The sequence below is a fragment of the Vulpes vulpes genome, chromosome 8 (genome assembly GCF_048418805.1).
Source record: "Vulpes vulpes isolate BD-2025 chromosome 8, VulVul3, whole genome shotgun sequence".
Lineage (NCBI taxonomy): Eukaryota > Metazoa > Chordata > Mammalia > Carnivora > Canidae > Vulpes > Vulpes vulpes.
Genome location: NC_132787.1, coordinates 24,743,978 through 24,758,236, shown reverse-complemented (window position 1 = coordinate 24,758,236; position 14,259 = coordinate 24,743,978). Strand labels below are relative to the sequence as shown.

The window sequence follows — 14,259 nt, the reverse complement described above, 5'->3', positions numbered from 1 at the left end:
CCATGGGAAAGATTGTGGTGCTTATTTTTAGAAAAACAGAAAACCATAGGAGGGTGTTAAGTGAAAGTGTGATGTAGCATTATTTAAAAGAATATTGTCAGGGTACCGGGGTGGCTTAGTTGGTTAAGAATCAGCCTTCAGGGATCCCTGGGTGGCGCAGCGGTTTGGCGCCTGCCTTTGGCCCAGGGCGCAATCCTGGGGACCCCGGATCAAGTCCCACGTCGGGCTCCCGGTGCATGGAGCCTGCTTCTCCCTCTGCCTGTGTCTCTGCCTCTCTCTCTCTCTCTGTGTGACTATCATGAATAAATAAAAGAAAAAAAAAAAGAATCAGCCTTCAGCTCAGGTCATGATCTCAGGGTCCTGGGGAATCAAGCCCCTCATCTGGATCCCTGCTCAGCTGGAAGTCTGGTTCTCTCTCTGCTCCCCACCCCTGCTTCATACTCTCTCTCTCAAATAAATAAATAGAATCTTAAAAAAAGAGTATTGCATGTATGAAGACTAGGGTGCAAGCAGACTCTAAATATTTAATATAATACTTAAATTCAATACATAAATCAAAATAACACACACAGTTTTGTTTCCTAAAACTAAATTAAAAGGTTCCTGAAAATTTTTGGCCAGCGAAATGTATTTTAGCAAAAATAGATTTTCAAATCATCGTAATACTCTAAAACATTTGTATTTTAAGGAATGATTGATGTGATCTTCTCTTCAATGTGGCTGACACCAGCTAAATGATGTCCCTGCCTGAGCCATGACTTGACATAGGCGGCTCCATCAAATGCATTGACTTCCTCATTGACTTGATGGTCATTAGGTTGTTGGTGCCTAGCATTCAGTTGCAGCCGGAAGGGGGCTGAGGGACTTGGTCATGCTTCATATCTAGATTTGCCCCTGGGTGCAAGGGCATTCTGTATCAGACTCGGAAATCCTGTATTTTAATCCCACTGATCATGCCCCAGCATTACCTGCCCTGCAGCCTCTGTCCATCCCATTGACATTGACTTGTCAGTGGGCAGCAGGCAGGCATTATACATATCCTTATTGTTGGAGTGGAAGCTGCCTTCTGGCTCTGCTCAGCTGTCCTGGAGTGAGAGTGGGGGACCTGCATCTGTGTCAGAACTGCTAGGAAGTCTGATATCCCTCCCTGAAGCCTCTGTTGAGCTAAGTCTTATTGAAGATAGATTTTTTTTGCATCCTATTAAAAAAATGTTGTAATATTCTGAAAATTGGTGTAGGTACATCCATACACACTGGGTAATGAGTACCCAGCTTGGACTCTGGGGAAGTGGTAGAGGTAGAGAGAATTGGTCATACTCTGGATATAGTTTGACAGCAGACCTAATAGATTTTTGTGGATAGATGGCATGTGAGATATAGAAGAGAGGTGTCAAGTATGACTCCAAGGTTTTGGCTTGATTGGAAGAAAGATGGGGGGTAGAGGGTAGGTTTTGTTAGTGGAAATGGAGTATTTGGTTTTAGGCAGGTTTTAAATGCATATTGGGTATCTAGGTGGAGCTTCAAGTACCTGCTTGATACATGAGTCTGGAGTTCAAAGGAGTGGTTAGAACTGTTCAGAAATGATTAACTTAGTAACCCAAGAAACAATTTCCATTCATCTGGTTAGAATCGTGAGTCATTTGTTTAAGATAAGATTTGAATATATTAATGATTACCTGCCTATTTCAAATGTTCATAAATGAACTAAAATGAATACAACCCCCCAAACCTGTGTAAAAGGCCATATAAGAGCTCAGTTTTCTGATGTTCAACTATGTGAAACAGAAGAATAAACCCAGTCTCTCAACTTAGTGCTTCTTTTTGCGTCATCCCTTCTTTGAAGAAAGAAGAGCTAAGGATGATTAAATCAAGTTTTGATAGAAAAATCTCACTTTAGCAAGTGCTATCATGCTAAAGCTATATATGCCAGGCCTGAATTCGGGAAGAGCATATAGCTTTAAGATAGGAGGTTGGAGATTTAAAGAAAAACGGTTATGTGATTTCCATGCTACATCAGGCTCAGATAGAAGAGCTAGGAAAACATTTCAAATCTTGGAAGGAAATACAATCAAAATGAAAAAAATGTAGTTTCCTTGGAATAACCAATTTCAAGGACAGGAATGTCTGAGAGGTGTTATCACTGTATATCTCTTTCACATGCCTCTAAAATTTTTTTTTTCTTTTCTTGAGCTTTGAATAGGGATGATTTCGTGAAAGAGAAATCACAAAACTACAGTGAGTACGAAGAAAATATTTTAATAAAATACTCAATACAGTATTTCCCTGTAGGGGCTTTTAAGAAGTGAGAAGCCAAAGGAAATAATTGTCATTTTTGGGAATCCAGTCCTAAGTGAGACAGGAATGTTCTTAGCCTTTCTCCAAAGCTCTTTGCCCAGTTCCGCCAACAGGCTGCCATTAGGAGGACGAGGAAACCTGCAAAGGTCACTGTGAAGAAGTAAGTGACTGAACACAATCTGTTTAGAAGCAGCCAGAGATAAGCAGTTTTTACCTTGGGCTTCTTACCAGATGTAGTATCTGGAAAAAAAGAGAGGGCTACATACTGGCTGATACAAAAGGTGTTAACAGCACACTTTTAGGGTTCCCCCTCATCCTACCTGCATTCCTAGAGGGACCAATGGAAACAGAGAGATCTGTGGTTTCAACCACTAAGCATTTCACACAGAGTCATTCCTTGGCCAGCTTTTGTACTCAAGGTCTATTCCTATTACTGTAATCCTTGGGTTTCAAATTGAGAGAAACAAGAGCATACTATTTCCTATACACAATAGAAGCCTATCACTGCAAATACTGCACGTATGAAACAAGTGTCAGCCATGAATCCTCCATGTTGTGTGTTACTGTTTATTGACACAGAAAGTGCTGTTGCTTGAATATGAGCATCTGGTGATAGAAGGATAAATTACTGTGTTCCCGCTCTAGTACAGTCTGGCAGTGCTTTGCATAAACCACCAGGTTTGTCTTGCTGTCATGATTCTGATGTGTTCTGATTTCCTTCTGGAGTCATAAATTGCACCTTTGGCACCATGAGGGATGAGTTGTTCCTTCGGATGGAGTTGTTTCTCCTCATAGAATTGTTTCTCCTCATGGAATTGCGCTTCCTCAGAGAATTTTGATGGGACAGCTCACTCTTCTGGAGGGTCTGAATCAGGATGGAAGGCTTCTCATCCAGCTCTCGGGCACTGCACCTGGGAGCAGCCACTTTCACAGTGTTGCCAAATTTAGAGTAATCCACAGAATACACTCCTTCCTCCTCAGTTACAATAGACACAAAGCGATGGCCCCATTGGATCTCTTCAGCGATATAGGAGGTTCTCGCTTGTGTGGTGATGCCGGTAGTTTCGACCACTCCTTCCAGAATCACTATGACCTCTAGGTCTTGGTTGGCGAGGTCAGTTGCTGAGATGTCGTACAAGGGGCTGCGCTTGTCAATCACATGGCAGATGATCAGAGGGGCCACCAGAAAAATGTTGTTACTCTCAATTGGGTTATCAACAGGAATGTCCAGCTGGTGAATGGGCACCACCTCCCCTTCGGGGGTAGTTGTCTTCTTGACCACCTGGATGCGCACTGAGGCACTGATGATCATGCTCTTCCTTAGGTCCCCCACACGGAACATGAAGCACAGTTTGCCATTTCGGACAGCAATCACAGCATGGCGGCTGAAAATCAAGGTCTCTGCCCTTCTGTGAGCCTGAGCTGTTTTCATGAAAATGCAGCCCAACATGACTGCATTGATTATCAAACCCACAATGTTCTGGAGAATCAAAACTGTGATGGCCAGAGGACATTCCTCTGTCATCATTCTCCCTCCAAATCCGATGGTCACTTGAACTTCGATGGAGAAGAGAAAAGCAGAGGTGAACGATCTGCAAGGAAGGACATCAAAAAATAGTGCCATCAGATCAAATTTTGAACAATGAAATAACATGCCAAGCTGAATTTTCCATTTTCTCCCTCCAAAGGCTATTAAATGCTTTTGGAGAGACTTGGCCACTTAACTTGTCAAATGTCTGATTCTAAACACAAGCACTTTCTCTCTCTATCTCTCTCTCATTGGAATGCGTCTACTTCCAGACTTCTGGGATACGGTTCTATTGTTTTCTATGTCATGTAACGATGGACTACTTATAGGAAAGCATTAAAATAATAAGTTAAAATAATAAACCCATACTTGTATTTACAGGCATATTTTGTGAAATACTTTCCCAAAGGCATAGTTTACTTGGTGAAACTTCCTACCAGGTAGATACTTATTATTCATTGCATATCTGAGTGTAAGTGACTGGAGTCATATGGGAAGGTCCTGAATAATAAGTGAACTTTTTATTATTTACAACCCTGAAAGTCATATTCATTGGCTAACACTTATTGTGTATCTTATACAAAGAAAGCATAGTGCTAAAAGGTGGTATAAAACACACCATGTAAAAGTACTAGTATTTTTCATAAAAAAAGAATGTTTTGCCATTTGGAAAGAAAACTTTTGTTTTCTTGTATCATTTTGTTCTAGAATTCTCGAGAATAACTTGGGATATTAAAGGAAAAAATTGAGGCAGAGACCAGTAAGTGACTGTCTCAAGATCAAATAATTAATGAGAACTTGAATCTTCTCAGTTCTGGCTTGGTGCTCTGAAAGAGGGAAAGGGAAAGAGAATAAGTGTCAGTATTTTCTTGGGAAGCTTTTTCAAATTGCACATCTCTTCCATATTTCAATGCAAACACTGATTTGGTAGGTCCAAGGTCGACCCAGGTAAGACTTACCTGGAAAAGCTCTCAGGTAAGTCTGATTTATCCTTTTGCTTAAGATGCACAACATTTGGTTATTCTTAAGATTAATGTATTCACTTAACTACATATCCTATACTGCTGTGACTTCTTAACAAAAACAGGGTTAGTTCTGTGTTTGCCCCCAGTGCCAATTTCAAACTTCTTTAATTTTACAGAAAGTTAACTACATACAGGCTATCTGTGTTACCTATCTATGTCCTTTTGTGCAACACAGTGAGGGGGAAGCAGAAATAATTCTTTTGATTAGCCTTTAAGTGGAATGTGAAAAATTTATTTTTTAAGCCCTTTTGTTGCCAAAAAGATTCATGGAAAACCACAATAATTGCTTTTTGCACTAGCTACACAGATGTCGTATGATCCAAAAACTCAGCGAAGAATAAGCATGGACCCCAGAGGAAAGGCTTGGACCCAACGCTGCTTTCTAATAACATCTATATACTTCATGGGGCAGCCTGACGATGAATATCCCCAAATGTCTCGCTTTAACCAATTGAGGGATTAGTCATGTGTCATATTTTACATATTGTTTATTTTATGAACAATTTTAATTCTAAACATTATATAGTGCAAGACCCAGCCTTTTATGGATACCTATCATGCTAAACACCCTTAAAAGATGAAAGTGTGCAGTTGTTCATTTGTTCTGCTACAGAGGGAGTTAGGCTGAATAAGAAGAAAAATGCTGGTTTATTTTCTGACTCATGTTGGAAAGTCATCCACATGAAAGGGAAAGTAAGCCACTCTAAAATGAGAATGGTAAAATTTATTTGGACATATTGGTGAGTAACCATCACAATAAGTTGTTTTTAATTTCAATGAAATGCTGGGACACTGAACTTCTGAAAGGAAATATAAAGAATGAGAACATTATTAGGCATCTTTTATATCCCCTTTGAGAGAGAATAGAGATTTACTGTTTCTATATTTTTGGTGAAAAAGATTGTATTATGTACAGCTGGTTATGAGTAAGCTGCATGCTGAGATTAAACTATAAATAGTACCATAACATTGAAATATAATTAGTAGGATTTTAACCTTAAAATATGTCAAGTAACTTTTTTTTTTTAGGTAAGAAGTGCAATTAAAAATTGTCATTCTGATAAAATCAGCTCTGTCTCATTGTATTTGCGACACCATTTCTCACAATAAACTGATTGTTCCCACCAGCATCGGGGGAATGAACCTGCTTCGGAACACATCTTGGTGGAAAATAAGAGCTAGCACTAAAACAGCTTTGAACAACCAGTGCACTCCGTAAATTCTTTCAAAAAAAAAAAGCATTGAAAGGATGTCACTTTTGATGATACATCTTTAACAAACTGCCTTGTGACTTCTTTTTCACAGGAAAAGCCAATATACTTGTCTTATAATTAAAATCCATCATTTGTTTTCGAGCTTATCATTCTTGTTTATCTCTTTTTATGACTGTCTACTGCATGTTTATTAAAAATTTATCTCGATATGAAAGTGACTTACCAACATCCATGCCCGTAAATTTCTTAAAGAGAAATATTACAAATAATGATATTTGACCCTACAGATGCCTGTTACAGTGTTTTAATTGTTTCCTTTGGATCTGCTATGCTGGTGATCACCCACATTTTTCATCTTTATTTTCTTTGTGACAAAAGTCTATGAAAAGTTCAAGACAAGAAAATAATATCTACTTGTTGACAAAGGATCAATCCAATATATTTTTCTCTCCTCAAAATCCAAGCTGAAATCAGTGACGTGTGATTTCTGCACACAAATGCTACATCCCTCCCTGATATGTTGGCACTGCTGTCACTTAGGAAATGTGCAGGACGGACAAGGTCACGGGCTGGGCTTCTGCTTCTTGCAGTGGTATGCTAATTTCAGAAGATTTCAGGGTCAATAAAGATCTCATTCTTTACAGTTGCCTGGCAGATTGGTGCTTGTTCAAGTTGTTTTGCTTTGTATACTATGTAGATTTGGAATATTACTCAGAAAATGTCTTGGCAAAGTTTCCAGTATTATTACCATTGTTTCGCTTCAGAGTGAATATTTTTGCAATTGATATAAATGATTTCTTTCTGTCTTCCAACAAAACAAAAGACAGATCATCCCAAGTGTTCTTAGGCCATGTGAAAATATGAGGAGAATTGCTGAAATCAAATTCATTTTACTTACTTTTGAAACACAATCTAAGAGAAAGAGCCAACATTAGGCTACCTGAGGATTATCTTGTCCCTATTCTATTAAAGCTTGTAAAGAAAACTCCAACATTTAGTCAATTCTCTATAATCTCTTCCAGGCAAAACTTGGCACAATTTCCATTAAAAACTACTTTTTTCTAGTTCTGCGTCTCAATATAACTTTTAATTTTGGAATCCAATGCAAGCAGCCAGATATTTAAGATAATCTTGATAAAGAAGGGCTTACTTATATCTACTTATTTCATTTTTTAGTGGATCTTAAATCTCGGATACCTCTCCACCAGTGTTTTCCCATTTCCCTTACAATTTCTGAAAATGTCATGAGTAGGAGAAGTCAGGGAAAAATATTACTAGCATTTGCACAGTATTTTTTGTCGATCAAGAGATATTTCCTTGAGGATGGGGGAACGACGGACATCAGCTTTTTCATACTGAAAACTGAATGTGTGCTTTTTCTGAGTAAGGCACTCTGTGGACTCCTTTGAACCACAACCATTCTTTAAATAACCAATACAGTATTTTTAAACCTAACCGGAGGGATCAAAGCTGGCGTTTTCAGAGTCTCCTCATCCATAAGGCTGCATTTAAAAAGATTCTTAATGCGTTAGATTAGGGGTTTTCCCACTCCTTTGTGCCTGAAGGCACTAAAGCAAATGCTTTATTTCACTTTCAACAAATTAACCGTGATAGGAGAGAAAGGCAGTTTAATTCTTTTCTCTATACTGTTGTCAATCCCTGCCTCATCCCACTGCATTCTTACCTGACATTAGTCACACAAACCGTGGACTCCAAACCACTCTTCTCCATTCCACTTTTCTCCATGTAGGCGTAGATGTCCCCGTGGGCAAAGGCCACCAGCCACCACATGATGGCGAAGAGCAGCCAGCTGCAGAGGAACGACATGGTAAAGATGACCAGCGTGTGGCGCCACTTCAGGTCCACCAAGGTGGTGAAGATGTCCTGCAGGAATCGTCCTTGCTCACGGATGTTCTTGTGCGCCAGGTTGCATGCCCCGCTCTTGGCGATGAAGCGGGCTTTGGGGAGGCGGTCCCGGACGCGCGGCTTGCGCAGGTTCTCCGCCGCGATGCGCGCCAGCACATACTCCTCGGGGATGATGCTCTTTCTGGCCAACATCGTCCTGTCACCATAGCCAGCCTATTCACCTGTCTCTGACCTGCCTCTCCTTCCCTCGGGGCGTCCTCCTGCACAAGGGAAACGACGTTTTACAACTTTCTCCTCCCCCACGTCCTCCCCTCTCCACTTCTTGCATTCGGGGACATGTCTATAGGTCCCAGGTGCCATGCAAAGCTAAGGTGTGCTTTTAGTGATCCCAACACGAATCTAGTTTTGTGCTTGAGTTCTGGGACCGCGGAGAAATTATTTGGTCTGGATCGGAACTGTTTCAATTTTCCTTATCGTTCTCAACACATATGGGCACAGCCTTAGACAAAACCGGGAGGCTTCCTGCAAACAGAGGGCTCAACGATAATTCTGAGATTAGCCGCGTCTGTAGATCAGGGCAAGGATACAAACACGCGGCGTCTATGATGAAAGTGAAAGCCAGCTGGGCATCACGATCCAGTTGTTACCTCGACGTTATAGCAGTATTAAAAGTAGAGAGAGGAAATTCTTCCTCCGTTATTTTTAGAAGGAGGCAAGGAAAAGGCCGTGGCCTCTTGCGCAGTATAAATAACGTGTTTAGTGCCATTTGACAGAATAATAATGAGCGGTGTGCTACGTAACTTGAAAATGAGGAAGTATCTAAGGTTTTAAAGAAGTTCGGATTGCATTTAAAAAAGAAAAAAAAAATCCCATCGGAATTCATAACATAAATGGAAAACTTTACAGCGAAGGGACCAAACGTAGAAGCTGCAGGAAAAACCCGGACGGCCGCCCGCGGGCTGCAGAGAGTGAAGAGAGCGTGCCCCGAAAAGCGCATCCAACACCGTAAACCTCTGCTGTGTTTGGCATTTTAAGTCATTTGCGGGGACGCGAACAGCCTCCCCCCTCCCCGGGAGGAGCGCTGGACTTACAGACTCCGGGCCGCGGGCGCGGCGGCTGCGCCTCCCTCCACCCGCCGGCCGACCGCGGGCGGCTCCCGCGCTCTCCCATCCCCGCGCGCGGGTGCAGGGACCGCGAACGCCGCAGGCACGGATCCGGGGGCCGCGCGTCCTAGGGAGAAGAGCTAAAATAATAAAAGGTGCAATTGAATCTGAACGCGGGAGGGCTCGAGGAAGGGGGATGGGTGTGGATCTTCCCCTCCCCCTGCCCGGCTCTGCTCCCCCGGCCGTGGCTCCGGGCGCAGGAGGGGCTGGGGGGAGAGGACCTTGGGGGTGATGCTCCACAAACCAGCCTCCCAGTTCCGGCTTTGACGCGCGCCAGACCTCGGAGGCCGCGGGAGCCGGCGAGGTGGAGGCGGGAGGGGCGGGGGGAGGCGCATCCCGCCGAGGTGGGGAGCCGGCCCGAGGGAGGGGCAGAGGGAGGGCGCGGGGGGCGGGACCCGGGGGGGCGGCTCTGCCCCAGTAGCCGCGACCCCCGGCCGCCAGCTTGCCCCCCGCGCCTTTAAAAGGCTCCCCGGCTCCGAGGAGAGCACTTGCGAGGCCAAGTTCACTGACGTAAAGGGAATTTATTATTATTATTATTTTTTGATTCTTATTTTGTAATCTGGGTAGATAAGTGGGCCACTTCAGAGCGAATAAAACCGGATGTAGAGATCAGAAAGACAGTTTTCCGAGGTGTGCAAGCTGTGGGCACACATTCACATCACACTGAATTTGCATCTAGCGGGGATGATGCAGGTGGAAGAGGTTTTGGAACCCACTACGGTCAAGCGTTTTTCACCGGCCAAAGCTGGTTCTCAGGGAATCAAACGCGCGCGCGTGCACACACACACACACACACACACATACACAATAACCCCTCTGCCTGCCCTCCCCCACCCCCCAGAAGAAAAACATCAGTTGAGGTCTCCCCCAATGAAAAAGTTTACCCCCCAAAAAAGGGATCGCTGTCAACACTTGAGAACCCAAATGGCTGTTCTTCAGTACTTGGTTACTTTCTGAAATGTTGCAGCTTCTTGATCTCGTCTAGATGGTCTCAAGGATAAAACAGGGCAGTTGCGCACAAGATTATATAGTAAATATCTTTCTATAGCTTTTGGAATAGGAGCCAGCAAAGACAAATGTACTTTCTCCCACAGGTCAGGCCTCCTGATTTGGCACTTGTGTTAATGGAAACTTTAATTCTTGGAAATTTCACGTATTTTCCAAGACTCAGGGCAGAAAGCGTATGGAGCATAAACAGTGTGCTCATTTAATTACCAAAAGACCTAAAATTAGTCTTTAATAAAGGCAATGAAGAGCTTTTTCCCATTGTGGGTAAGTCTGCTTAACCCCTTTCAGCCCGGGGTTGCTAGTCCATTAGTGGCAGCTCTCATCTCTCCTGATGTTAATTTTTACAGTAATTTATGTAGCAGATTTACTATACGTGTGTTAATCCCCTCATTGTTGTATTTTACAATGGAGTTTGGTGTACAACGTATTCCCTATTATTTTAACTCAGAGAACATTCACCAAGCACTTTCTCACCCTTTTCTGAAGGGTTTGGGGTTTTTTTAGGCTTGTGTGTATAAAATCACACCGCGATCAGTTGCTGTTCTGAAGAGGCAGACAGATATAGTAAGAGAAACAAGACTCCAATACAAGCAAGGATGTGATTAGAATGAGAAAAGGAAATACAACCATTGCCATAGGAATTCAGATGAGAGATATTAAGACATAGACAATTAAGGAAAGCTTCGTGGATTAATTGACATCTGACCCAGGCTTCAGACCAGATATATTTGGGGTGCAAAAAAGCACAGAAAGGAGTTTCTGCAGAGAGGAATCATCAGGAACAAAATTGTAGAGTGACTGACAAGAGTAGACCACGTTTTACTAAATGACAGAACTAAATAAATTAGCATCAACGAAGTAAGGTCAACAAGATAGCCGGATTGGACGCTTGAGTCCGAGGTTGCCTGGGGAGCCTCTGTCACCACTCTTCTCAACAATATGGGTTTTTCATGTACTTGTCCCTTATGAGACTGAAGGCTGCTGGAGGGCAGGGCTGGGGCTTCTCTATCTTGTGTCCTAAGCCTCTGGCCTATCACAGCTTAAATGACAGAGGTATTGAAAAAATACTTTGGAATCCATGCACAGAAAAGATAAGGCTGCATACCACATCAGGGATTTGAAAATAAATGCATAGATGGCCTTAAATACTCAACAAAGGAGTCGGGACAGTTTTCAGTAGGTAGGGATAAGCCATGGAAAGATTTTTGATTAGAAAACAACCCAGTGAATCTGATTTAGTAGAATTGATCAGGAAGCAGGGGCTATGATGACTTTGGGAGTTGCATTTCTGAGTAGAGTCCCTTGAGCTCCAAAACTGTGATTGGCAGAAAGGGATACTGAAAACTATTATATCAATTAGAGAAGGAATGAGGTCTGGGCCTAATAAGCAAATATATACAAAAGGAATGTTATACAAAATCAGTAGTGAGAGAGGGAAAAATCAGAGCTGACTGGTATTTACTGTGGTGACAGAGAAATAACAATTGACCCTTGAACAACATGGGTTTCAACTGCGCCGGTCCACTTCTAGGAGGAGTCTTTTTGATAAATACAGTATAGTCCTGTAAATGTATTTTCTCTTCCTTGTGATTTTCATAATAATGTTTTCTTTTCTCTAGTTTACCATATTGTAAGAGTACAGTATGTAATGCATATAACATATGTGTCAGTGGACTCGTTTATGTTATCCATGAGGCTTCCAGTCAAAGTTAAGTGATTAGTAAGTATTTTTTTGGGGGGGGGATAGTCAAAAGTTATACACGAATTTTCAACTGCATGTGGGGTCGGCACTCCTAATCCTCAAGTCATTCAAGGGTTAATGGTATTTATTATTGATTGATATCTAGCTTCTCTCCCTTTTGATCTTCTTCTCATATTATGGCCCGAGTATGAACGTCTAAATTTCCCTTGAGAAATTTGTTAAGGAAAGCAATTAATTTTTTTTAAGACCACGTTTACTACTTAAGGCTTATTTTATTGGACTACTTATTTAATCACTATTTTGCTGCCATCCACTAAAAGTTACACGTATTTTCTTGACTGTTCCATAATTTTCCTCTTTCTTCTTTCGAGAGTGAAGACCAATTTGTGCACCCCTCTTGAGGAGGTCAGTAATAAGTTTAGAACAAAGCTAGCTTTTAAAATCTTATGATTTTCTTGACTTTAAGATGAAGAATTCTGTTAGAATCTGTTCATGTTGCGTACCAGAGAAATTTATGCAACTGGGAAGCAATTCAAGGATATCTGTCCACTTTTAAGTAAACATCTGTTAGGTTCCTTTTGGACCCTATAGGCATTTTATTTGTGAATAAAGAAGTTTCTACAATTCCTATTCTCCTAGAAACAAAGTTTGTCAGGTGCCTTCAAACAAGTGGAGGAAGTATTAGGGTGATGTTTTGCCCAGTTGTCTGCTGCTTTAATTATCAAATACCAATCAGTGAAGTTCTTGAAAGTACTCTCCAGATAAAGGGTTAAGTCCTTGCATTTAATGACCTTGCCTTTGACTAGACTTGTGAATTTCGAACTCTTGGACTTGATGAGCCATATTAGATGTAAGAATTTGGAAAGTCTTCAAAATGACAATGGAAACGATTCATGTTAGGAGCCCAAATAATGGTTGGTCTATTTGCTTGGTATGCTGCTTTATTAGTGTCCTCATATAAACCACTTTGGAACATATTGCTTGGGAATCAGCTTAATAAAACTGTTACATAAACTAGTAATCAAAACAGCATGTTATAAACTCACTTTTTTTGAGTTATCATGAAATGGAAATGACAATATAACTCTTCTTGCTTATCTGTTCCAGTGAGTTTAGAGAACATTTCTTTTTGATACATAATTCTATTTATATACAAAAAAACCTCACTGTCCATGAAATTAGGTCACCCCATTTCTTTAAGGGTATCCATCAGCAGCATTAGTGGAAAAGAATCTATTCAGTTTGCATGCTCAACTCCTTGAACCTATGCCATCTCACAGGTGTGGATCAGCAGGTCAGGAAGGGAAGCATTAATAACAATCGCTACCTTTTCATACACACCTAGGCGAACAAAACAAAGCCCCTGCACCGAGGCATTCTGAGGGAGGAAGCTGTTAGCAAACAAGTAAACTGAGTAACACATTATGTAGTTATCAATGGTGTCAAGAGTTAGAAGGAGAATAAAGCAGCGTGGTAAGTATTGAAAGTAACTGGAGCCAGAAATTGGCCATTTTACATACAGTTCAGAAAAATCCTCTTTAAGAAGGTGGGATTTGAACAAAGGATTAATCAGGTAATCAACAGGGCTTCAGGAAGCTCAAGAACAAGTATAAAGGAAATGATTTGGTGTGTTCAACGAACAGGAACAAGATCAATATATTGAATGGAGAAGAGAAAAAGCAGACAAGTTGGGAAAAGTGACGAGGGTATTCACTGATCCATTCATCTCTGCATTTACCCAAAGAATATAGATAGAGAGAATCTGCCTATACTAGGCTTTGAAAAACATTGACCTAATCCTTGATACAGCTATGCTGGGTTGTTTCCATCCTTCTATATATGAGTCTGTTAAAGTACAGCTAAATGAATTAGCCAAAATCAAATACTTAGTAGATGAAATGTTACAACAAACTCAAAACATCTGATCCCAAATCCTGTGCTTTTCTCCCTGGACAGCATCTCAAAGGGATGGTTGTTATTCCATCATTCAGCTACATGAGAAACACCTGGTAACATGATTTTATGCCCCTCCAGATTTTATTGAGCAAGGATAGAATAAGATATAAAATCCTTGGCCTCAAAGTGAAAATATCTTTAAATGAGAAGGTTTAAATACTTCTAATAAAATAAAGCCCACTTAAAAGCTCCCCTGGAGATTCTCTTGCCCACTCAGGTATAAGAAACTCATAGAATTGTCATGAGGACAAGGTGCCACAGTCCCTCTAAAGTGCTCAGGAGACTGACTGGCCTGTAGTAAGTACTTAATAAATGTTGGTTCTTTTTATTATTACTTAAAGTCAATTTAAATAACACAGTGTGTTACTAGCTTCAGAGGTAGAATTTAGTGGTTCATCAGTTGTCGGTTCTTATTAATATAGTGGGCTGGTTTCGGTTGGGTGATGGTCAAAAATAACTCGGAGCTGGGTTTGGAGGTGGGAAGGGAGAAGGTACAAACCCA

The 14,259-nt window shown here is 41.3% G+C and overlaps 1 protein-coding gene across 1 annotated transcript; it reads right to left on the bottom strand.

Moving 5' to 3' along the window:
* Positions 1 to 2,240: 2,240 nt before the first annotated feature.
* On the bottom strand, positions 2,241 to 9,359 carry KCNJ8 (potassium inwardly rectifying channel subfamily J member 8). The gene is made up of 3 exons (XM_025995121.2): positions 9,020 to 9,359; positions 7,747 to 8,188; positions 2,241 to 3,887 (listed from the first exon to the last, which is right to left on the bottom strand). Exons 2-3 carry the CDS (start codon positions 8,118 to 8,120, stop codon positions 2,987 to 2,989), a joined length of 1,275 nt encoding a protein of 424 aa, XP_025850906.1. The 5' UTR covers positions 8,121 to 8,188; positions 9,020 to 9,359; the 3' UTR covers positions 2,241 to 2,986.
* Positions 9,360 to 14,259: the final 4,900 nt, after the last annotated feature.